Source organism: Podarcis erhardii (assembly GCF_964252035.2).
Source record: "Podarcis erhardii genome assembly, chromosome: 8".
Classification (NCBI taxonomy): Eukaryota; Metazoa; Chordata; class Lepidosauria; order Squamata; family Lacertidae; genus Podarcis; species Podarcis erhardii.
The window spans coordinates 10,796,979-10,823,349 of record NC_138499.1 but is presented as its reverse complement, the minus strand read 5'-3'; the positions used below and the strand labels follow the sequence as shown (position 1 = coordinate 10,823,349).

Genomic DNA, 26,371 nt, shown 5'->3' with positions numbered 1-26,371 from the left:
ATTTTTGTTTGTTTGTTTGTTTGTTTGTTTATAATTTTATGAAAACCAATTTATTTTTTTGAAAATAAAATAAAATAAAGTGGTATAAAAGTGCTGTAAATATACAGTGCAGATAGAGCTACAGAGCTCTTGTCTCCCCCCCCCAAAAAAAATTATTTAATCCCACACAGCCAAACCTACCTTGGCTGCCAAGGGCTGCCATAAATAACCATAATTACGGGTGAACTCTGAGCATTTGAGCATGGTGTGGAAATTACAGCTTCTCTCGCCGATGTGCAGCGAGTTTTTCTTTAAGGATCTTCTGGCTGACGGCAATACAGTGCGAAGGAGGAGGTGTGGGACGAATCACTCAAAGGAAGGGGAAGGGAAAAGAAAAAAAATAAAAGGCAGGGAAAGTTACTCCCGAAGAAAAATGCAGGGCTCGTCCTTTACCCTGACGTCAGATCTGTCTTCAATAAAACCTCCCTTGGAGCCCAAAGGGAAAAGTCAGACCCACTGTCAACCTCGGCTGCGCTCCGCATTCCCTCAAAGAGGTGCCTAATTTGTTCCAAAAGGAGTTTTATTTTTTTTCCTTTTTAAAAGATCTGGGTTCAATCAATGTCTTTCATCCTGGCTTCCAGTGATGAGGTGGCTTTTGCCCTGGATTCTAGCAACCAACAGCATTCTGCAGGTGGGTCTCCTCCTTTTTCCTCTTGTTTCCCAAATGTTTGTTTTTTGCAACCTGGATGAAAGGAATTCCAAAGGCTGTTTTCTACAGGATGGGTGGCGGAGAATGCAAGAACAGAAACCTTGCGTATCTTACCAGCAATAGAGTTTGGGGAAAGAAGCAGATGAAAAGAGGGGGAGATGTCTGGTTTGGTGAGGAAGCAAAGCCCTCTTCAAAATGCATTGTGCCCCAGAGGGAATATGTTGAGGTTTTCTTGACAGCTCAAATGATGATTGAGTGATGTGGGAAGGAAGAACTCAGACGCTGCTTCAGGGACAGATCTAATTTCTGTGCAGATCTCGCCCTGTGCCACTGGGGTGGTCTTGAGATGCCAGGGTGACTTTTGAGAGTGCCCTGGTGTCCTCAAAAATAAAAAATTGAGAAAAAGAACAGGAGATGCAAGAAGTGATATTCAGGGGGAAAGCTCAGCAGAGCCTAAAGGAGGAGACGGAGAATATTGTTTGGCTGCTGAGCGAGGGGGTGAGTGAGCCCCCAGACACACCACACGTGGCAGCAGCTGTGGGGATGATGCAGCGCCGGGAAATGAAAGCAAAGAGGGGTCAGCAAAACTGCAAATGCTTTGCATCTGGTGGGAGCACTGGAAAAAAAGCGGTGCAAAAGAGATCTGGCCAAAGAGCTTGCAGGAGAGAGTGAAGCGGTTCCAAGCAGCAGGCGGTGTTTTTGTTCATCGTGAAGATTTATACCGGACAGCAAGCTTTTTCAGATGCCCATCCCAGGGCAGTGTCAAAACCAGGTAGGGATATAGGAGAAACTGTTGCATGACATGCAGTCTGGACACTGGGCATGCAACGTGTTACTGAAAATAATGTTGAGTAACGTGGAGTTTTCTTTTATGCTTGGAATATGCTTTTGCAGTGGGAGGTGATATATCAGTTTCCTGGGATGCTCAGGCAGGCCAGCTGGCAAGGCAGAGTGTCAGCCTTGCAGGTCCTCTGGGGCTCTGCAAAGCACATTCAGTCGCCGTCCATCATTGGCAAGCAAGAGAGGGCTAGGGATGTGTACTACTACTAGACAGATTTTACTTAAGGAACAAGAACAGCAGCCACCAGTAAGTTCTTTATACCGCCATTCCTAAACTGACCCATTGTGGAGCAGCAAGCAGCAGGAAGAGTCTATCTTAGGAGCGAGAAAAACGGAAACTCTTTACAAGGGCCAATCCAAGAATAGCTCCTGGAGACCTTTGATTTTTTTAAAAAAAGAAATTGGAGCTTTCAAAATCATAGGAATGATGATGAATGATGGCACAGTCCCAGGAACAAGGGAACTAAGGTCCTTTCTGCATCCTATCAATGGCCCTAATTGCATTACAGTCGTACCTTGGATCTCAAACACCTTGAACAAATCGACTCCTGAACGATTGAAACCTGGAACTGAGTGTTCTGGTTTTTGAACATTCTTTTGGAAGCCGAACATTGAACGGGGCTTCCGTGGCTTCCGATTGGCTGCAGGAGCTTCCTGCAGGAGGTTTCCAAACATTTTGGAAGTCGAACGGGCTTCCAGAACAGATTCTGTTTGACTTCCAAGGTACGGCTGTACTTGCAAACAGGCTGTCATTGCTACCTTGTTTAATGACAGGCATGCATAGCTGTCAACTTTCCCCTTTTTTAAAGGAAAATTCCCTTATTCTGAATAGGATTTCTTGCAAGAAAAGGGAAACGTTGACAGCTATGCAGGCATGGGAGAGTGCCATTTGCACTGAGACTGCAGTGCACGGACAGAGGAGGTTTAATCCTTCATGCCAGCCACAATCTTGATGAAAATCCCCAGTGCAAGCTTTTCTCCATAAGCATCAGGGATTCCCGATTCCCACCTGCAGCCGGCAGAGACCGAAAAGGCTCTCAGTTGTGATTTGAGGGACATAAGCAACACTGACCCAATGAAAGCAGCCTCTGCAAAGCTGTTTTTGCAGCCCCTCTATCAATGGCACAGCCTCTCTCCTTCTCCCTCCTGGGCACTGATCAAAAAGAGCATCAACCTGGGACGATGCCTTATATTCAGTCCATCCACCTCAGCCCTCCAGTTTTACCAGGAAGCTGTTTTTCGCTGGTCCTACCACTAGGGGTCAGACCCGGGACCGTCTGCATTCAAAGCAGATGTTCTACCACTGAGCTATGGCCCTTCCCCTACAGCTGCCCCTCCACTTGTTCTCTATGGTTGAGCTGGCTCTGTGGGCGGAGTCATCGTGAGCCACTCTGCTTTTCTCCCTCGTTGCTTCTACCCTTTATTTCTAGAAATATCCCTTTAAATGGCAAAAACAGTTGTGTCCGTGTATAAAATTCATTTCATTAAATGTATACACTGCTTGAGTGTTAAGAAAACAACCCAAAACACCCTCAAAGCTGTTTGCAAAAAGATAAAGGTAAAGTTAAAGGGACCCCTGACCATTAGGTTCAGTCACGACTAACTCTGGGGTTGTGGCACTCATCTCGCTTTACTGGCCGAGGGAGCCAGCGTACAGCTTCCAGGCCATGTGGTCAGCATGACTAAGCCGCTTCTGGCGAACCAGAACAGTGCACGGAAATGCCGTTTACCTTCCCGCCGGAGCGGTACCTATTTATCTACTTGCACTTTGACGTGCTTTTGAACTGCTAGGTTGGCAGGAGCAGGGACCGAGCAACGGGAGCTCACCCTGTCGCGGGGATTCCAACCGCCGACCTTCCGATCGGCAAGCTCTAGGCTCAGTGGTTGCCTAAACAAGCATGCTTTTAGCAGGTGCCCAAAAAACCACAGTGAAGATGCCTGCTTTAGATCAAGAGGCAGGGAGTTCCAAAGTTCAGGTGCTGCAGCAGCAAACGATTGAGTTCTTACAAATGCAGAGCAGGTATTATGTGGTAACAGTAGTAGACCCGATTCCTCCAGCTGAAGAGGTCGAGTGGGCACATGTGGGGTAAGGCCATCTCATAGGTAAACTATATCTATATTCAGGGGTCACTGTTTTTAGCACCTCTCTTCTGTGCCATTCGAGAGATGCTTCTAGCCTGGCCATCAATTCAGCCCCACTAAGTTTATTCTCAAAACGTAAGAGTTCATTCTGAAACACACACAAAATTTCCGAATGGAAGGCAGTCCGGTTTTAGAATAAACTGAATTCCCATTAAGGGAAATACTCTAATGATGTCTTCAAGTGCTTAGCAGTCCACTTTGACAACCAGAGGTTGTTGTGTGGTTAAGCTTATTTGTAGTGCTTATTATGGTGTATCCTTGCGTAGCTCAGTTGGTTAGAGTGTGGTGCTGATCACACCAAGGTCGCAGGTTCGATCCCCATATGGGAAAGCTGCAAATTCCTGCATTGCAGGGGGTTGGACTAGATGATCCTCAGGGTCCCTTCTAACTCTACATTTCTATGACTCTATTATTCTAAATGGGCCATAGAATGTTTGCAAGGGAGCCTGTCTTTCATCCGGGGCTGCGACCAGACCTCCCTCCATTGTGGCTGGAGCTGTGATCCCCTGAGATTGTCTTGCTGCACTATTTATTTATTTATTTATTTATTTATACCCCGCCCATCTGGCTGGGTTTCCCCAGCCACTCTGGGCGGCTTCCAACAGAGCACCAAAATACAATAACCTATTAAACATTAAAAGCTTCCCTAAACAGGGCTGCCTTCAGATGTCTTCTAAAAGTCTGGTAGTTTTTCTCTTTGACATCTGGTGGGAGGGCGTTCCACAGGGCGGGTGCCACTACCGAGAAGGCCTTCTGCCTGGTTCCCTGTAACTTGGCTTCTCACAGTGAGGGAACCGCCAGAAAGCCCTCGGTGCTGGACCTCAGCTTCCAGGCAAAACGATGGGGGTGGAGATGCTCCTTCAGATATACTGGGCCGAGGCCGAGCACTAGGTGAAGACCCTCCTTGGAGGTTTTTCAGCAGAGCCTGCATGGCCCCCTGCCATGTAGGATCTAGCTGAGATTCCTGCATTCCTCAAAGGTCCCTTCCAACTCTACACTTCTATGGTTTCTAAGAAGGCTTCTCCCAGAGTTGTTAAGTCCACCTGGTGCTCGTTGATCAATTACTTTTGAATCAAGATGAGTACCTATAGAGGTAAAGGTAAAGGACCCTTGGACGGCTAAGTCCAGTCAAAGGTGACTATGGGGTTGTGGCACTCATCTCACTTTCAGGCCAAGGGAGCTGGCGTTTGTCCACAGACAGCTTTCCGGGTCATGTGGCCAGCAGGACTAAACCGCTTCTGGTGCAATGGAACACCGTGACAGAAGCCAGAACGCATGGAAATGCCATTTATCTTCCCACTGCAGTGGTACCTATTTATCTACTTGCACTGGCATGCTTTCGAACTGCGAGGTTGGCAGGAGCTGGGACCAAGCAACGGGCGCACACTCTGTCGTGGGGATTTGAACCGCTAACCTTCTGATCGGCAAGCCCAAGAGGCTCAGTGGTTTAGACCACAGCGCCACCTGTGTCCCATGCAATCACGTATAGAACTGCATCACTTGCTATTGAATTCTCAGTGTTTGCTTTCATGCCATTGTGATTTTTGACAGGATTCTCTATTGATGGAATTGTGGCTTGCCTGTTTTTAATACCTTGGCAAGCTGCTCTGGGCTCAGTGCTTTGCGGTTGGAGAAGTGGCATGCATCCTGCCGGTGCTTTCTTAGAACGAAGTTTCTTGCAAGGCCACCTAGGAAGTTGCCTTGTGCAATCAGACCAATGGTCCTTCTTGCTCTGCATCATCCACCCCAAGGATGGAGAACCTCAGACCAGTGGGACAAATGTGGTCCTTTGGGTGTGTTTGGCCCCTGGGACTCTCTCTACCACCACACCCAATCCTTAGCCCTCCATAGGCTCTGTTCTGCACTCTCTGTCAGCTCCTTTGCCTGAGTGGGCTGTGTCCTTGAATTGCGATCACGTCTCTTTCTGGGATCGATGGAGAGTAGAAACCTCTGGCTTTTACTTGGCTGGAATGCACCCTAGTGAACGAAAGAGAGAGTTGCATCCATTTCTCTGCCCTCTTTCACCCCTGGCCCCCGTACCACAGGCATGTGGCCCTTGGCAAGTTGCCCAGGATGGAATGTGGATCTCGGGCTGAGAATGTTCCCCTGACTGGGTGTGGCTCTCCAGGGTTACGATACGATAATCTTTATTGTCATTGTCCCATATAGAGCAACGAAATTGAAAATCTACACCAGACATTCGGAAACCAATAAGCCTGCTATCCCAGCTATCCCAGCCTGGTTAACCCCCTAAAAACTCTGATACCCCATAATTAAATACAATATGCTCCCACAGAGACTTCTTACACTGCATTTAAAACCAAAATCGCATTTGGGTAGAAACTGTTTCCCAGGCAGCTAGTCCTAGTCTTTATAACCCTGTACCTTCTTCCAGAAGGCAGAAGCTGAAAGAGATCATTTCAGGGGTGCGCACTATCCTGCGCTATCTCTGCAGCTTTCTTATGGCACCTAGCAGCATAAATTTGATCCAAGGTGGGAAGAGTGCAACCAATTATTCTCTCCGCAGTCTTTACAACCCTGGTTTTGCATAGAAGCAAGTGTTCTTCCACTCCTGTGGCTCATCATGTGTGTGTGTGTGTGTGTGTGTGTGTGTAAGAGAGAGAGAGAGAGAGAGAGAGAGAGAGAGAGAGAGGCATTGCTCTGTGTTCAAGATGTCTGCGGATTCACATATTTCCATAGGCGCCGACTCCATGGGGCCTGAGGGGGCCCGAGCCCCCTCAAAAATTCGTTTGGGGGGGCTCTGCCCCCCCAATAATTTAAGAAAATTATTAGTTATATTATGCTTTGTAAAATCACAAAATTATGTTGGTATTTTTTATTTTCCTTGTTTGACGATAGTTACCTTTTAAAATACATTCAGTAATGAGTTAAAACAAATAATTATTACGGTAGTAAAAGAGGCGGCGCGAGTAGTTTTGCTCGGTGCGTGCGACTGGCCCAGCCCCGCTTTCCTTTTCCTCTCTTCTGCTCTCCCGCCGGGCGCCTGAGGGAGAGTTACTTAGCGGTTCTGAGGAGCCGTTGTTGTTTCGGCAGGGGAAAAACCGCCGCCCGCGAACCGCTGAGCTCCCTCTCTCTTTCCAGCCTCTCTCTCTCTCTCTCTCGCTATGGCCAAGGAGGAGAAGAAGCCCTTCAGCCAGTCTATGGCCGAGTGGCGGAGGTTCATCTACAACCCCAACAGCAGTGAGTTCCTGGGGCGAACGGCCAAGAGCTGGGGTGAGGAGGGCAAGTGAGCGAGCGCGCGCGCGCGGGGAAGGGAGGGGAGGGGGCGGCCGGCACGAGGGGCAGTGGGAGGCGAGGCGCGGCGGGCACTTGCCTTGCCCACCACGCATCTCTCTCCTTCTCGGTCTCTCTCCCTCCCTCAGCTGGCGAGGGGGCCACGAGGCCGGCGGCAGCAGCAGCAACAGGCCGGGAGCGGCTCTTAGAAAACTTCCTGGGGCAGGACCCCGGTATGGGCCCCCCCAATATTTTTTATAAGTCGGCGCCCCTGCATATTACCTTCTTTATAGACTGAGAATCCCAAAGCTGGGACAAGTCCTGACGCCAAGCTATTTTTACAGACTCAACTTCACCCTTCCTCATTTTTCATTTCACTTCATTGATTAGACTTATTCGTCGCCTGTCTCCCAAAGGTCTCCAAGCGACTTGCATCAAAAAAAGGAAAAAGGGGTGAGGTGGGGAAAGGATATTCAATATATATTACCATAGAGGAGGAAAGCAGGGGGAATACATTAGTAGTTCATATAATATAAGAACCATAAAACTCAAATAACAAACAAAGAAATAACCCCTGTTTAATTCCCCTGCATTTATTTCATGATAAGCATGTATAGCAGAAACAGCCAGGGTGGGGTCCTCTAGATCACTGGCCATCATCCCTAACCATTGGCCGTGCTGGCTGGACTCATGGGAACTATACCAGTTGCACTGGCTCCCGGTGGAGTACAGGATCAGGTTTAAGGTGCTGGTTTTAACATTTAAAGCCCTATACGGCCTAGGACCCTCGTACCTACGGGACCGCCTCTCCTGGTATGTCCCATGGAAGACCTTACGGTCTTCAAACAAAAACTTCTTGGAGGTCTTGGGCCACAGGTAGGTTAGGCTGGCCTCAACCAGAGCCAGGGCTTTTTCGGCTGTGGCCCCGATCTGGTGGAACATTCTCTCACAAGAGACTAGGGCCCTGCGGGATTTGATATCTTTCCGCATGGCCTGCAAGACAGAGCTGTTCCACCAGGCCTTTGGCCAAGGCACAGTCTGACCCCCTCCTTTGGTAATCCTCATAGAACTCTAGCCCAATGGGTGCCATTAATTTAATTCTGAATTGATTTTAGAATGAATTGATTCTAGAATGCATTTCAATTAATTGATTGTGATTTTATGTAAACTGTTACTTTTACTGTTGTTAGCCACTCTGAGCTCGGCTTCAGCTGGCGAGGGCAGGATATAAATTATTATTATTATTATTATTATTATTATTATTATTATTATTATTATTACAATACTGAGAACCACTAATTTACAAATGAACAAACATAAACAAAACCTCATCCTCCCTAGTCCAAAAATCATTCACCCCAAGCCAACAATCTCCCCCCTTTAAACTCCCCACCCAGAAGTCTGATGTCAAGGCCAGCTGTTGCAACTCAGTGGGTGGGGGGGTCCATTGTCCCCCAGAGGTGGTCCAGCATCTTTCCTCTTTCTTCAGGGGGAACAGTAGCAAAGCAAGACCCCACAGCCTTGGGCTTGGCTCACTTCCTTGAGTTTTGGACGTGCCATTGATTTCTCTGCCGTGGATATCACAGGCTGATGCAGAGACTACAGACCTTCCAAGTGTCCCTATTTTCCAGGGACAGTCCCGGATTTACAGAAGCTGCCCAGGTTTCTGATTTGATCCCGGAAGGTCCCGGTTTTCCTTAGGACACCCCAATTTCCAATGTAGAAATGTTGGAGGGTATGGAATAGAATGTCCTTACTTTCATTGGGGAAATGTTAGAGGCTCTGGAGACTAGTTCAAGTACAAACCTCCCCACCTGTAAAATGGGTACTTTCCCTCCCCTCAGAATATACTTAATTCCTTAATGGTGTGTGGCATGACTTGAGTATGTGACTCACGTAAAGCATCCAAATCAGCTTTCTGCGTAAAAATATATAGACATAAAACACATTCGCGAGCAGAAATCTCAGAAGTAGCCAACAGATGTCAAGGGACTACAACTCCCATGAATCCAGCCAGCATGGCCAATGGTTAGGGATGATGGCCAGTGATCTGGAGGACCTCAAACTGGCTGTTTCTGCGATACATGCTCATCATGAAACAAATGCAGGGGAATTAAACAGGGGTTATTTCTGAGTAGACATGCATTTGATTGCACCCAAACTATTAAATGGAAACCAAGCGGCGAAAAGAGCGATATGCCCTGCTAACGTAATAAGGGGAGTGGACTTAGGAATTCAGCTGGGCTCCAATCTACACACATGTAGCTATTAGGTACACAATGTTTATTCTCTTTTATAGATAATTATTTGCCCAATGAGGCAGAGGAGCATGCTGACTCTTGCAACGAAACATGTCTCGCTTCCGGGACGTCTGCGATCTAGCAGACTAAACAATTTCAGCAGAAAATACTCTAGACATCCTGCCGGTGAGTGGGAGGGGGGACGGAGTAAATATGTGGCATTATTTTTATTTTTACCCAAGCGTAAGGCAGCACCTCCCACTCCGCGGACTTCAAACATGCTTGCTAATCTCCTTTCATTCTGTGCCAAATTTCCCCTGTACGTAACCTCAGCTCCGCTGAAACATCCCACATTCAAACAGCGGGAAAGGTCACTTGGTGTTAATCGAAGCTGGATCCAGTCCTTTCTTCTAAGAGAAAGAAAGGAGAGTTGTTTCATTATCCACACAACCATTCAGAAAGGGTTGGTAGTGTCTTGAGCAGCGTGTGGAATCTGAGTGTGGAATCTGAACTTGGATCCGCTGGTGTATACTAGAGTTGGGTGATATTGATAAATTATATCCGGAGCAGCTGAGCTGCATTCCAGACATCGTGATTTATCAGCATATTGTGGTAATTAGATGCTGATATTTTCTTTGGTTGGTCCATGGGGTCACAAAGAGTCGGACACGACTAAACGACTAAACAACAACATCTTCTTTGGCGATCACTCATAGCCGAGTCAGATTGTCTTCCATAAACATGGTTTTAAAAGTGAGTCCGTAAGTGACTGTGGAGGCCAATTCTGGATCCACACGTCCTTCCACTGTGGGGACATAGGTTTCCAGGGATAAGTTGATCATGGTGTGGATTTGCCAAGCGTGCCTTCCTCTTAGCATGTTTCTCCCTTTCATCCTGAGTTTGAGCGTCTTCAAGGACCATGACACCTTTGGTAAAAGGCTGTTCTCCAACTGGAGCACTCACAGGCCAGTGTTTCCCAGTTGCCAGTGTTTATACTACATTTTTTTTTAGATTTGCCTTGAGACAGTCTTTAAACTTCTTTTGTTGACCACCAGAATTACACTTTCCATTTTTAAATTCAGAATAGAGTCGTTGCTTTGGAAGACAACAATCAGGCATCCGCTGCTGATATATTACGGTGCTGAAAACCAAATATTGCCCAGCCCTAGTCTATACCCAAGATTCTGTCTAGTGTAAAGGTAAAAAAAAAACTAAAGGGCCTCTGGATGTTGAAGTCCAGTCAAAGGTGACTATGAGATGTGGTGCTCATCTTGCTTTTCAGGCCGAGGAAGCAGGCGTTTGTCCACAGACAGTTTTTTGGCTCATGTGGCCAGCATGACTAAACCACTTCTGGTGCAATGGAACACCATGATGAATATCCATCTCTTGCCCTACCATTAGGTAAAGCAGTGGTCAGGATTTTGGAGCTCTCAAATTTCAGTGGTGCCCTGTGCGATGCTAAAACATGGTGCACCCCCCCCCCAGCTCTCACTCTCCATTCTACAGCATTGCTGTGGCGCCCCCTGCTGCTGTGGAGGAGCTCCCACTTCGCTCAAAAGAGGCCAGCCCAACTCTACAACTCTGTGGTTCTGTAATTTCTGTATCTATAGCCTTAATCGTTGTCCTCTTGCCTCAAGGTCACCAGTGCAATTGGGACTGATCTGGACTGAGAGCCATGTATATATGGGCTTTTTAATTGCACAAGCAATTCATTATTTTTTTTAATGCCACTTTTTATATGCTTGTAGCTAGGAGGGGAGTTTGAATTGTGAGCCACTTTGAGTCCTGGTTCTGGGGGAAAGGCGGGATATATTATGTGGGGAGAAGAGGGTTAGGGGGATATAACGCTTTGTCTCCCACTATGGATCAATGCCCCTATTTGCTTCAATTTCCTATGCAGATTGAAACTCTCCTGCTCTTGCTACTATCCTGATCCATATCTGAGCTTGCAGCCTGTGTGCCAAAATAACTCCTGCACTTTAGAGCACAAATATCAAGCTAGCATCTTGCCGGTTTTGGACCAGAATACATTAGCAGCACCATATCCTGCTATGCTCTCAAGTGAAACTCAAGGAAGATGTGGCCTGTGAATTTTTATTTTTAAAGAAGAACCAAAGCAACTAGATACCCCAGCAAAAAGTTTTCACCTGCAACCCTGCCCTCCTTCATTCTCAGTCTAGTCTTTCAAGTAAAGCGTGGCCTCAGTTTTGCCTCAATGCTGCCCCCTTATGTTTAAATGTTTCTTTTTCTTTCTTTCTTTCTTTTTATCAGGGGTCAGCAAACTTTTTCAGCAGGGGGCCGGTCCACTGTCCCTCAGACCTTGTGGGGGCAGCAGAAATGTATTTTTGGGGGAGGGGAGGAATGAACAAATTCCTATGCCCCACAAATAACCCGGGGATGCATTTTAAATAAAAGGACACATTCTACTCATGTAAAAACATGCTGATTCCAGGACCGTCCGCAGACCAGATTTAGAAGGTGATTGGGCCGGATCTGGCCCCCAGGCCTTAGTTTGCCTACCCTTGCTTTTTATGACACTTCTCGCATCACAATAAAAGGCAAACTTTGTTGTTGATTAGTTGTTTAGTCGTGTCCGACTCTTCGTGACCCCATGGACCAGAGCACGCCAGGCACTCCTGTCTTCCACTGCCTCCCGCAGTTTGATCAAACTCATGTTAGTAGCTTTGAGAACACTGCCCAGCCATCTCGTCCTCCGTCGTCCCCTTCTCCTTGTGCCCTCCATCATTCCCAGCATCAGGGTCTTTTCCAGGGAGTCTTCTCTTCTCATGAGGCGGCCAAAGTATTGGAGCCTCAGTTTCAGGATCTGTCGTTCCAGTGAGCACTCAGGGCTGATTTCCTTTAGAACGGAGAGGTTTGATCTTCTTGCAGTCCATGGGATTCTCAAGAGTCTCCTCCAGCACCATAATTCAAAAGCATCAATTCTTCGTCGATCAGCCTTCTTGATGGTCCAGCTCTCACTTCCATACATCACTACAGGGAAAACCATAGCTTTTACTATACGGACCTTTGTCGGCAAGGTGATGTCTCTGTGTTTTAAGATGCTGTCTAGGTTTGTCATTGCTTTTCTCCCAAGAACCTGGCGTCTTTCAATTTCGTGACTGCTGGTCACCATCCGCAGTGATCACAGAGCCCAAGAAAGTAAAATCTATCACTGCCTCCATTTCTTCCCCTTCTATTTGCCAGGAGGTGATGGGCCCAGTGTTGATGTTGAGCTTCGGGCCATATTTTGCGCTCTCCTCTTTCACCCTCATTAAAAGGCAAACTAATTACACACACACACACACAAAAGTAAAAATGAAGGAGAAAAAAAAGAATAGAGAAAAGATAGAAGAGATGGATAAGCACAGAATCCTATCTCACAGATACATCTTAACTTTTGTCCCTCTCTTCTCCCAGCCTCTCACTTCCTGGGTGGGAGCGAAAGAGAAACTCTGTGTTCCTCGCAACCAGTGCAATGTTTCCATTTGCAAAAGGAACTGAGATGCGATAAAAACCAAGTTACTCCACAGCCCTCTGGGTATGCCAGAATTCTGCCCACTGTTTCTCTTTCAAACACGGAGTCCAGAACTAATAAGCAAAATCCAAAAGCCACAATTCTGAGCCCTTTTCCAGAGTCCGCCAAGGCAGCCTTGTTGACTAAATTTCCAGCCGGGGCTATTTCTGCACAGATCTCAGTGCTCTTTACAAGGTGAAGAAAAGGAGAATTACAAAAATAAAAATAAAAAAAATGTACTGTTTGCTTTCAGCTTGCACTTTCTTGTTGATACAGCTGCATGTGTTCTACCTAGATAAACAGTTCGACTAGAAACAGGGCATTAAAAGTGGAGAACGTTTCTTAAACCTTCTGCCCTAATGCTGGGTGAGATGCAGTCAAAATTCATTGCGTCCAACCTTCCCATTGATTTTGAGTTGGTAGATATTTAAGCCTTGTACAAAGGGTAGGTGACCTTTCTCAGCCGGAGGGCTACATTTCCTTCTGGGCAACTTTGAGAGGGCTCAGGACAGTTCACAACATAAAATCACAATACAGAAACCGCAAAATACGTAGTAAAAATAGTTGGTAATGGGCTATGAGGAACGGCATCACAAAATTCAACTCTGAAACCCTGGCAACGTCCTTCGTTCCTTGCAGCCCCTGACTTTTTGCAGACAACCATGTAATCAAGTCGTTGAGCTTTGAGGGAACACTTAAGTTAAGGAAATACTTACCCCAGTCACATATCTTCAGGGAAATTCAACAGAAGAAGAATCTGAACAGGTAGGGGAAATGGCTGTATAGGGTGATGCTTATTGCATGCAACAGACTGTCAAAAAAGGAGGAGATGGAGCAATGGACGTAAAGCTTGCTTTTCTACATTAGGGTGATTCTTGCACATGCTCAAACAGCCCTTTCTGCTCTCCAACCAGGGAAGCAAGAGGAATCATGGGAATTCAGGGTCATCCCACAGCCAGAGGAGGAGGCAGGAAGGTTCAAAGTAGGACCAGCGAAGGGTTTGCCTTGGGCTGGGGGTGTAACCTGGAAAGGCTTTCAAGGGCCTATTACTACTACTACTTATTATTATTATTATTATTATTATTATTATTATTAACAACAACAACAACAATAATAATAATTAATTATTATTAATTATTATTATTGACCCATACCCTCCGACATTTAGCCTGTAAAAGGGGACTGAGAGGAGATATGCTAGCCATCTTCAAATATCTCAAGGGCTGTCACCTGGAAGAGGGAATAAACTTGCCTTCTGTTATGTATTCAGTGGTCTGTGTTTGCCTGAGCCTGAGTCTGCACTAAGGATTCTGAGCTCCTGATTCGATACAAGATGTCCAATCACAGAACATTTCAGGATTTGGGCCACTGCCATTGGCCCTTGAACTCTGAGTCGTGATTCGCAGCTTGGAAGTTTAGACAGCCAATCACGCTGGGAGTGGGAGCAGCCCAGGCTTTCAGGAACGTATATAAGCGGTTGCTTTGCCCGTGTTTCCCAGTTATGTAGTTCAATAAAGGCTCTTGCTGTTACCACTGTGTGTTGCCTCATGGGGACCCACCTACACTTCACCTTCTCCTGCCCTAGAGGGTAGAACTTGAACCCATGGCTTCAAGTTAAAAGGAAGTAGATTCCGACTAAACGTCAGGAAAAACTTTCTGACAGAAAGAGCTGTTTGACAGTGGAATGGCCTCCCTCAGGAGATTATGGACTCTAGTCCCTTGGAGGTTTTCATGCAGAGGTTGGAGGGCCAATCTGTTGAGTCCCAAAACTAGGATGCAAGTCTTCCCGTGTGAGTCATCCACACAAGATCACGGAGCCCAAAAAATACACTTTTTTTCAGTGTTGTGCTCTCATGGTGCCCCAAAATGTATATTTTGGGGTGGCACACAATACCATGTCCCCCCAAAGTGCTTTTTGGGAGGAGAGATCACGGTAACCAAAATGGCCGCTGTGCTCCCGTTGGGGGAAAATGGATGTCCCTTTTTCTTCGGGATGTTTGTGGGGTATGAGGGCTGCAAATTGTCAACGTGGGAAAGTGAACCAGGTATTCCCCAGTTCCTACATAAATCAAATACTGTTGGCGAAGAAACCCCAAATGGAAGGAGAATCAACAGCAAACTCTTCCCGTCTCCCCCTGCCCGTAACGCTGAATTCCTTCTCCCTGACCAAACAGAGAAAGAAGAAAATAAGTTTGGTGACTCTTCTGGGAAAACGTACAAGAATGCTAAGCACTAAGTGCTTCTGCCAACCCAAGCAACTTTTCGACCAAGAAGAATGTATGTGGTCCTTCATTACTCATTTTAATTAGATGTATGTGGGAATCTGGAACTCAAAAAAGACTTTCCCACATGCTTCCCACAGACATCTTTACCGCACAATGCAACTAGAAACCATCTTGCATCTCAGTTAAAAATAGCAGCTTGGGCTAATCCAGCCATAAGTCTCTATAGGCCAGTCTATATATTGCATCAACAAATGTAGCTTTTTAAAGAAATAAAAAGCTCTCTCTCTCTCTCTCTCTCGTTTCACTTGTCCTTCTTACAGCCTCGCTGGGTGGTCCCAAAAATTGCTCCTGAGGATCCTACAATCCTCCAGATTATGCATCTGGACCAATTAGGCTGGCTGTTGGGATGTGAATACATGCTAGGAGATGATATATTTATTAGGTATTATCCTTTCTTCCCCACATTTGTGAGTTCAGCAGGATACATCCCTTTGTAGCTTGAAAGGGAAGCTTAGATAGGATAGTTTTAGCCGTTTAGTTTAAGTAATCCAGGGATGGATGTACACACAGGGGGGCGGGAACTCTATAAATAAGTCAGACATTAGATTGTTATAACAATAATAACAAAAACCCCTATGGAAAAAGGTGTATAAAAATGTCCTGCTCTCTGGCGCCATCTGGTGTTGCATGTTTATAGTGCCTTCAAATCATTGTTTCTTTACTAATGTAGCTGAGTCCCAGGACTTATTAGTTAGTCCCACTACATATTAGGAAGTCTCTATTGCCTTTCCAGGATGCGGGTGGCGCTGTGGTCTAAACCACAGAGCCTAGGGCTTGCCGATCAGAAGGTCGGCAGTTCGAATTCTCCTGATGGGGTGAGCTCCCATTGCTCGGTCCCTCCTCCTGCCAACCTAGCAGTTCGAAAGCACGTCAAAGTGCAAGTAGATAAATAGGTACCGCTCTGGCGGGAAGGTAAAAGGCGTTTCTGTGCGCTGCTCTGGTTCGCCAGAAGCGGCTTAGTCATGCTGGCCACATGACCCGGAAGCTGTACGCCGGCTCCCTCGACCAATAAAGCGAGATGAGCGCCGCAACCCTAGAGTCGTCCACAACTGAACCTAACTGTCAGGGGTCCCTTTACCTTTATCTATTGCCTTTTCGGTGCCTGTTGAAGACCTTTCTCTCCCTGCAAGCCTTCTTTTATCCAGTGCAATTTTTTTCTAGAAAAAGAGGTGCCGGAACTCACCACGAACGCCTCCCTTGTTTTCTTATAATGGCAATGACAACCAAATGAGAGGTGCCAAAACTGAGTTCTGGTGAGTTCTGGCTGCAAAAAAGCACTGCTTTTATCCCAGTTGATCTCTGGACTAGATCTAGACTTGTTTCTCAGGCATTTGAAAATGTACAGAGTTGTACAAATCAACAAGTGTTACAAACACATGTGCATTCATCCAGACAGCTTGTTCCTGTGTTCAGTGTAATGTGTGAGTAAGCCTATAGCAAAGGTGATGGGAGCTGGGAGTACAAGATCAGGATACCTGTTGGTTCCCCATCCCTGATACATTGAACGGTGTCTTATTCCTCCAGAAGTATAACATTTTGTAATTCTGATTTTAGCTTGGCTGGTTCATGCTTTTTTTTGGGGGGGGGGTTGCATCTGCTGCTGTTAGGTGATGGTCATACTTTTCTATTATAATTTTGGTTGCTAAAAGGAGGGTTGCAGACATCACCGCTAGTGAAACTTGCAATTGCAGGCTCAGAAAATATTTGCACCACTAGGTGGAGCCTCAAGAAAAGGCAACGGAGCCTGCAGCAAGTATCTCTTTGTCATACTACTATTTACTACTGGGTAATCATTGCCAATTATTTTCAACTGTCCCATTCCAGTGCTTTGCACAATAGTGAACAACAAAATAAGTTTTCCCTTTGCTTTGTCCCTTTGCAACAAAAATGGGTCATTTGCTAAATGTAGCTTGCTTTCTAGTGGCACAAGAAGGGAGTCAGTTTTAAGAGATGGCAACTGTGCTTTCCTTCTAATCCACAAAAACACAGTGTTCACATCAGAGGAAGTAATAGTACTGCTCTATTCATGCTTTGGTGAAACCACACCTGGAATACTGTGTCCAGCTCTGGGTGCCACAATTTAAGAAGGATATTGACAAGCTGGAACGTGCGCAGAAGAAGGCAAGCAAGATTATCAAGGGTCTGGAAACCAAGCCTGATGAGGAACGGTTGAGGGAATTGGGGAGGTCGCCATCTTGTCTGTTATCTCAAGCACTACCAGCTCTACCATTAGGCAGGTTGGGGCAGCCACCACCATTGGCAGATACTGAGAGATAGGGGGCTTCCCCTACTATTCCCCTAAACTCACCTGCCCTGCAACCCCTATCACAGTCTAATACTCTCAGATTTGTGGAGGATGAATCCTTGTCAGCCCAGTTGGGTTTTCTATGAGGAATCAGAGGCTGCCATCTTGTCCTTTGCATCAGACAGCATTATATCTTGGGCTGCCTCTGACCTCAGGCAGCAAAATACATTGAGCAAGATCAGATGCTGGTTATTATTGTTAATTAAGATCTACACACAGCTTTCTCATAGCTAGTTATCAACATCCCCAGTGTTACTTGTCTGCGTATGGGGTGGTTGAGGAATGATTCTGTTGCAGGCTTCTTCTTAATTAAGGTCCCTCTATATACTTAAAGGTAAAGGGACCCCTGACCATTAGGTCCAGTCGTGGCTGACTCTGGAGTTGCGGCGCTCATCTCGCTTTATTGGCTGAGGGAGCCGGTGTACAGCATGACTAAGCCGCTTCTGGTGAACCAGAGCAGCACATGGAAATGCTGTTTACCTTCCCGCTGGAGCGGTACCTATTTATCTACTTGCACTTTGACATGCTTTCAAACTGCTAGGTTGGCAGGAGCAAGGACCGAGCAACCAGTCACGGGGATTCGAACCGCCGACCTTCTGATCGGAAAGTCCTAGGCTCTGTGGTTTAACACTGAGTAAATTGTAAATTATTTGTGAATTATAAATAATTTCTAAATTATCACCATGCAGGGTTGTTGTAAGTGGATATAACCTGTTTTATTCTTACATCACATGAGCTCCTTGGAGGAAGGATAGAATACTTTGCTTTTGTTTAAGTAAGAAAAAGCGGAGAACTATTATTTGAAAGTATTATTTGGTAATCAATGGGGATCAAAATGAATGGCATGTTCTACGTGACCTTGGATTCACTTATGGTCTTCAGAAGACTGGGTGAAAAGCTTCAAGAGAACCTGAAAACGATTAACTAAATGCTGTTAACAAAGGGAACCAACAAATTCCATGGCTGTGGTTGTGGGAACTCCTGCTTTTTAAGCAATGGGAATGAAATGTCCTTTCTAGTCCCTATGAAAGTGACATGATTAACTTTGCAATTGAAGCTTTAATTTTGGCATTAAAGGCCGGACCTTTTAAGGGTGAAAAAGCAAAAGCAGAACACTTTAGTAACTTTAGATCCCAGGACAGTGAACAAAACCCATAGCTAGCATGCAAGACAGACCAATGAATAGGGGGAAGGGACCGAAAATTGCCTGCGAGAACGCCAAGCTATATTCAATTCCTACAGTGACGTCCATTCCAGTTCTATCTCCTGAGAACTCACTCCTGGGGTAATTGTTCAGCAGAAAGGCACTGCTTTCCCTGACAGGTGCAAGAAGCTATTCCTCTTGGGAGCCGTCCAAACTCACAGGTCAGGAGTAATCTTCTCACAGGAATAAGCAGAGGATATAGGTCAGGCCTTGGACTGATCCCTCCGGAACCGCCCAATGACCTGGGGAACATGTGCTCAGGGCAATCTACCCAACGGCAAACAATTGTGGCATTGCACCCCTTCCCATCGCGAAGTGATGAAATTTCCAGGCCATCATGCAAAACAAACAAAAGTATGAATTGCAATGCATTGCATCCTGATGTTGCTACCGAATTGATGGATACTACCAAATTTCAGGCTGGAACATAGGAAGCATCCTTAAACTGGGTCAGCCTATTGATCTGTCCTGCTCAGCATCATAATATTGGATAGAAGCAGTGCTTCCCTGTTAAGCGTAATTGTTTAGTTGACACTGAAATGGAAATAACTCTCTGCGTGTTAGAATGTGTATTGTTGAAAGTTTAACTGGAAAATTCCATTGGGGTATATATATCCTAAAGCTAAGAAGGGCTCTCTAAGCACCTAGATGGGTTGATAATAAACTGTTGGTGTTCTCTGTTAGCTCTCATGTGGTGTTTAACCTTAGGTCTTGTGAGAGAAGTGTTCAGTTGCAAATTGCCATCTTGGGGAATTGGTCCTTGAGTCTTTGTCTGGGAGTCACAGAGAACAGAGGATGTGCTTATGAGGTCTCTCTCCTGAAGAGAAAACAGGCTAATGGAGTCTGTGTGGAGAGAGACAGACCTCTGATTCTAGGCCTGTTGGGAGTATTTCTAAGAAGATGAGCCTATGCTTGGACAAGCATATGAGTGAAGCTTTTGTATCATATTTATGGGTCTGGACAATTTTTACCCCAATAAGAGTCAGTTTTGGGGCATATAGTGGTACCTCGGGTTACGAACTTAATTCGTTCCGGAGGTCTGTTCTTAACCCAAAACTGTTCTTAACCTGAGGCATGCTTTCACTAATGGGGCCTCCCGCTGCCAGCACACCACCGGCGTGCAATTTTCGTTCTCATCCTGGGGCAAAGTTCTCAACCTGAGGTACTACTTCCAGGTTAGCGGAGTTTGTAACCTGAAGTGTTTGTAACCCGAAGCGTTTGTAACCCCAGGTACCACTGTATAAAGAGTCAGTTTTTAGGCAGTTTTTTAGGTTCGTTTTTAGCTGTTTTAGCTGCCTCAAGCTCTGCAATATTAATATCTGTACTATTTCCCTCCCCTGCCCTTGTGGAAATACCTTGATAATAGTGCCGTGGGTGCCAGCACAAAATGGCTGTCATGGGCAGTGGGGAAAAGACATGGCAGAGAAGAACCATAGCTCAGTGGCATATCATATGCATTGCAAGCAGATGGTCCTGAGTTCAACTCCTGGCATCACCAGGTGTGGCTGAGAAAGACTCCTGCCTGAAACCGTGGAGAGCTGCTGTCAGTCAGTGTAGACAATACAAGGTAGGCCAATTGCCTGACTGTACAAGTCCTAGGTTTCTATGTTCTCCATACCAGTCAGTATCAGCACCGGGTAGATCTGTGAAGCAGGAGAGATTAGTGAACCTGTCGCTGGATTCCTGAAGACTTCATGAGTTTCCCTGCTAAGCTTTTTCTTCTTTTCTGACCCAGGTCTTTGCCCAGAACATCACCACGACCACGACTACCATGTCACCCCCTGTCACCTCCTCCGCGACCGAGGCTTACGTGCGGACACAGTACTGTAAGTGGCCGTGCGAATGTCCGAAGACGCCACCCGTTTGCCCGGCGGGCATCAGCCTGATGACCGACGGCTGTGAGTGCTGCAAGACGTGTGCCAAGCAGTTGGGGGAGAACTGCACAGAGGCAGACACTTGCGACGTCCACAGGGGGCTGTACTGTGACTACAGCAGAGACAGACCTAGGTACGAAATAGGAGTGTGTTCACGTAAGTGATGTACCTCTTTCTTTTTGCCCGAGATACGGGTCATGGGGCTTCCTGTCGGTCTGAACGTATCCCAGGCTGTTTCTTCTCTTAAAGTAGACTGAGAAAGGCCGGATATTCAGTGGTACCGGTCTTGAAAGACCTACATTGGCCTCCAGTACGTTTCTAAGCACAATTCAAAGTGTTGGTGCTGACCTTTAAAGCCCTAAACAGCCTCGGTCCAGCTCCAAGGGCCTTCTGGTGGTTCCCTCACTGTGAGAAGCCAAGTTACAGGGAACCAGGCAGAGGGCCTTCTCGATGGTGGCACCTGCCCTGTGGAACGCCCTCCCACCAGATGTCAAAGAGAACAACTACCAGACTTTTAGACAACATCTGAAGGCAGCCCTCTTTAGGGAAGCTTTTAATGTTTGATGCATTACTGTATTTTAGTATTGTGTTGGAAGCCACCCAGAGTGGCTGGGGAAACCCAGCCAGCCAGATGGGCGGGGTATAAATAAATTATTATTATTATTATTATTATTATTATTATTATTATTATTATACCTCCATTTTTTAATGTCTCCATTAACGAACATTTCGGTTTTCGAACGCCATAAACCCGAAAGTAAACGCTTCGGTTTTCAAGCACGCCTTGGAAGTCGAACATGCCACGCGACTTCTGCTGAGTGCAGGATCCTGAGGCCTAGCTGTCGGCTATTGAGTTTTCGGTTTGCAAACGTTTCAGAACTCGGTCTTCCGGAACAGACTGTGTTCAAAAACCAAGGTGCCACTGTAAATGCAATAAATAAAATAGGAATAACCACAACAATGATGTTGTGAAGCAACGTTCAGTTTTCTTCCTCTAGCTGGGCCACCACTTTTTGATCCTTTGCTTCTGGATTTGCCTTGTTCCACTCTAGCAACATCTGGCAATGTTGCTTCTTTTTCTTTTTCTTTATGCTAGAGGTTTTCAACCTTTTTGAGTCCCCGACTCCCTTAACCAACTACATTCTTCCTGTGGCACACTTGTGGGGCTCAGGAGCCCAGTTATGTCATCTCTTGCCTGCAGAGCCAGCAGCCTCTCACCCTTTTTCGAACACCCTCCCTTGTGGAGTGTTCCCTCAGCCCCCTATCCTTGGGAGTCTTTTAAAGGTAAAGGTAAAGGAGCCCCTGACCATTAGGTCCAGTCGTGACTGACTCTGGGGTTGCGGCGCTCATCTCGCTTTATTGGCCAAGGGAGCCGGCGTACAGCTTCCAGGTCATGTGGCCAGCACGCCTAAGCCACTTCTGGCGAACCAGAGCAGCACATGGAAACGCTGTTTACCTTCCTGCCAGAGCGGTACCTATTTATCTACTTGCACCTGGACGTGCTTTCAAACTGCTAGGTTGGCAGGAGCAGGGACCAAGCAATGGGAGCTCGCCCCGTCGCGGGGATTCAAACCGCCAACCTTCTGATCAGCAAGTCCTAGGCGGGAGTCTTCTAGGCAGCTGCAACTGCCGACCCTTGTCTCTCAGCTGCCCCTCCCCACCCCAAAGAAGAGGTGCCTCCTCACACTGCCCCACGGGGCCCTGGGAAGCACCCCCTGGCCAGCTCCAGAGGCCTCATTCGCCTGGCGAGCTTGTAGCCAGGGCTGCTGCAACAAACAGCTGTGCAAGCCTTTGGGAGCCAGAGATGCAAGAGGGCATCAGAAGAAGGGAGGGAAGGAAGGAAAGAGAAACAGAGGTCAGTGTTGCCTGCAGCATCCCTGACCATCATTCAAGGCACCCCAGTTCAAGACACTGGTTGAAAACCACTGATTTATGCATTTTCCAATTTTCATTGTACACCATACATATTTCATCTGACATTGTTTCTGCGCAGATTTTCCAACCTGAACTTCAGTGGCATTCTAACAAAGCCTTAATTTGCTGCATCTCCATTAATTTCTCCACCCTTTTTTAATTCCCGTCCTTTCTTACTGTTGTTCAAAGAATTATCCCTACTTGCAGGTTTACTGTAATGTCATTTCTTTTTAGATATTCTGTAAGGTATTCCCACTCTCCCCCTGCCCTTGTCTTCCTCTCGTCCCAGTTCCTTATTTTGCCTGTAGTGTTTGCTAATTCTGTGAGATCTATCAATTTGTACAACCATCGCTCTTCTGTTGGTATATTTTCATCTTTTCACGCTTCTTCTTTTTCTTCTTAGCATCATTTCTTTGCTTCTTTGGGTGGTCCAGCTCTCGGTTAAATTCAGACCAAAATATTTATTGTACGCTGTTCCAGAAAATTCAAGTTCCCAACCAATTTGTAAGGTTTGAGGTTACACAGTAAACACTCCAAATGTCAGAACAGGATCGCTGGGGTATTGAAAACCTGGTTTGGCTTTGAAGCAGCGCAAAACATTGGCAAACCCAGGAGTGGGGAGGAAACATGCAGATCTGCTTACAACTCGATCTCAAGTTTGGGAATTTCCCCCTCTATTTAAAACAAAATCCTACAAGCACAGCACCTCCCTCACACACCCACACTCCCAAATGGGCAGGATCATTGTTGTAAAAATGGAAAAAACAGAGACTCAATGGCTCAGTCCCATTTTTGTCTGCAGTTGAAACAGGATATTCTATTAAAACCACAGGAGCTGTGCGTGTTCCTGTGGGAGAGAAATAAAGCAAAACAAACTACTAGTTCTATACTGTAAGCATTTGTACAAACACCTGTGAACTCAAGACAAAAGGCGTTGGTTTTGAAAGGCTGCGGTGGCACAAGCCATAACCTGCACCGTGGATTTCACATTACCTTAAAAAGGGCTGTATTTCACCTTTGGAACATCTCATTTGCTTATGAAATGTCCCTGCTTCAATCGATCTCTGGCCTCTTGAGGTAGGATTGAAAATGTCCCCTTTCTGAAATCCTGGAGAGAACCACAGTCCTTCAGTGTAGACCATACTGAGCTAGAAGGATCAATTCTTCGGCTCGGTATAAGGGCTCACCCACAGTTACCTTTTGCCCCACACTTTATAGGCATAGTCCTTGTTAAGTTGTGGGTGAACATATCAGACGACACAGCGATTCTTCAAACAGCTCTTGTTTATTCACAGGCCAGAACAGAACTGAACTGAAGGGAATGACCTTGACAGATTAGAGAACTGGGCCAAAACAAACAAGATGAATTTTAACAGGGAGAAATGTAAAGTATTGCACTTGGGCAAAAAAAATGAGAGGCACAAATACAAGATGGGTGACACCTGGCTTGAGAGCAGTACATGTGAAAAGGATCTAGGAGTCTTGGTTAACCACAAACTTGACATGAGCCAACAGTGTGACGCGGCAGCTAAAAAAGCCAATGCAATTCTGGGCTGCATCAATAGGAGTATAGCATCTAGATCAAGGGAAGTAATAGTGCCACTGTATTCTGCTCTGGTCAGACCTCACCTGGAGTACTGTGTCCAGTTCTGGGCACCACAGTTCAAGAAGGACACTGACAAACTGGAACATGTCCAGAGGAGGGCAACCAAAATGGTCAAAGGCCTGGAAACGATGCCTTATGAGGAACGGCTAAGGGAGCTGGGCATGTTTAGCCTGGAGAAGAGGAGGTTAAGGGGTGATATGATAGCCATGTTCAAATATATAAAAGGATGTCACATAGAGGAGGGAGAAAGGTTGTTTTCTGCTGCTCCAGAGAAGCGGACACGGAGCAGTGGTTCCAAACTACAAGAAAGAAGATTCCACCTAAACATTAGGAAGAACTTCCTGACAGTAAGAGCTGTTTGACAGTGGAATTTGCTGCCAAGGAGTGTGGTGGAGTCTCCTTCTTTGGAGGTCTTTAAGCAGAGGCTTGACAACCATATGTCAGGAGTGCTCTGATGGTGTTTCCTGCTTGGCAGGGGGTTGGACTCGATGGCCCTTGTGGTCTCTTCCAACTCTATGATTCTATGATTCTATTCTATGATTCTATGGTTCAGCCAGCCTGCTTATATAGAGCTCCACTAGAACGCAGCAGTAACCATTTTCTGTAACTATCCAATCACTGAACGTCACTTTTGATCCCTTATTTGCATATGTGGACCTGAACTATCTACAGTATCCCCCTGCTGGCCCAGGGTGAGAACTTCAGTACATAACAGTCCTCACTTTTAAAGCTCTGCGTCTGAGCACTTTTTGGAGGTTCCCCACCCCCCACCCCTTACCCCAGGAAAACCCACTCTTTAATGCCAAATCGGAACAAAGGGAAATTTGGGTTGCCAGTAGATTGCCATTCACTCTGAATGAGTTGCTCAAAAGTGTGGAATAACCAACATACTTAAGTCTAATTAATTCATGAAGGGGTTAATGCCATAGAATAAGCTGTCCTGCCAGGCTTAGCTAGATCAGTTCCCCTCACCTTGGGAGAAAGGAAGCCAAGATATTGTTCCTTCGGTCTACCATGTGAACTCCTGCATGTAAAGAGGTCTGGGCTGGTTGCTCCAAGCTCAGACTGCATGGCCTTTACAAGCCATTATTGTGTTCCTGTACCAATAATTTAGGAATTTTCACCACTTTAACTAAGCCACGTTGTACTGCATGGTACTGCATGTAAAACACATGAATCTCACCAGGCAAGTACTAACAGCACATGAATGTGGATTTCTCCCTTCCTCATAATATTGGAAGCTGGGGTCCAACTATGAAACTGAAAGGTTGGAGATGTAGCATTGTAGCATCATTCAACCCGGACACTGAGGTACAGCTCTGAGGGCCTTCTGGTGGTTCCTCCACTGCAGGAAGTGAGATTACAGGGAACCAGACAGAGGTCCTTCTTGGTAGTGGCGCCCGCCCTCCCTGTAGAACGCCCTCCCACCAGATGTCAAGGAAATGAGCAACTATCTGACTTTCAGAAGACGTCTGAAGGCAGCCCTGTTTAGGGAAGTTTTTAATGTTTGATGTTCTGTTGTGTTTTTAACTCTGTTGGGAGCTGCCCAGAGTGGCGGGGTATAAATAATGTATTTTTATTTTTATTATTATTATTGTTGTTGTTGTTGTTGTTGTTGTTATTGTTATTGTTATTATTATTATTATTGCCAATGGAGCTGGCTTTAAGATTCCTAGAGGATAATGCCGTTGGCTCCTAGTCACAATGATTAGATGCTCCTTACATGATCAGGGGTAGCATGTCTCTGGGTACCAGTTGCAAACTGGGAAACAACAGAGAGAAAGAACTACTGCCCTCGTGCTCTGCCTGTTGGGCTTCCCATAGGCATCTGGTTGGCTGTTGAGGAAGGAAGGAAGGTGATGAACCACATAGGGCTTTGGTTTAATCTGGCAGTTCTTATGTAAAGAAGTTCCTTTTCTCCAGGGAAGAAAGAAATCTGTGTAAATCAGATGGGTACTTACATGTCAGGAGCTCAGCCTACACTCGAGTAGGACCCTGGCAGAGACACATGCCCGACTGGCATGTTCCCTCCTGGTCAATCATTCGGGAGCTTCAAAAGCTTTCTTCAGCCCAAACATCACAGCAACCGATGCCAACAGACACCGGCACACTTAGGGATCTGCAGAGTTTGCACACCTTGCGTGACAGACTTCAGCAACTCAGCATTCTGGCTAATCTACTTTATTTACATATAAACGCACACGGAGCACTGCAACATGGCTCCCTCTCTCTCTAGCATCAGACAGCAAAGAAAGAAAGAACAAAGGACAATAGTCCCACTTCACAGAACACAGTAACACAAACATCCTGTCTCCATCACTTCCCACTCTGTGGAGTCAAAACATACATCGTCATGTGACAGACAATAATCCTATGACTGCAACCATGGAGCAGGAATTCTAACATTACAATCCATATATCTCACTGCCTTCTGAAAACGTCATTGTTTCACCAAGTTTTAATTAGAAAATTTAACTGGCTATTATTATTACAGTCAAACCTCAGTTCCTGAACGCTTCCGTTAT

At 46.1% G+C, this 26,371-nt stretch overlaps 1 protein-coding gene across 1 annotated transcript in view; it reads left to right on the top strand.

Annotated features, from left to right (window-relative positions):
• Positions 1–426: 426 nt before the first annotated feature.
• Positions 427–26,371, top strand: part of CCN4 (cellular communication network factor 4) — a 32,312-nt gene continuing 6,367 nt past the window's right edge. Inside the window, exons 1-2 of the mRNA XM_081874575.1 lie at positions 427–670; positions 20,188–20,482. Of these exons, the coding sequence (XP_081730701.1) occupies positions 623–670; positions 20,188–20,482 (343 nt within the window). The 5' untranslated portion in view covers positions 427–622. The remainder of the gene's footprint in view (positions 671–20,187; positions 20,483–26,371) is intronic.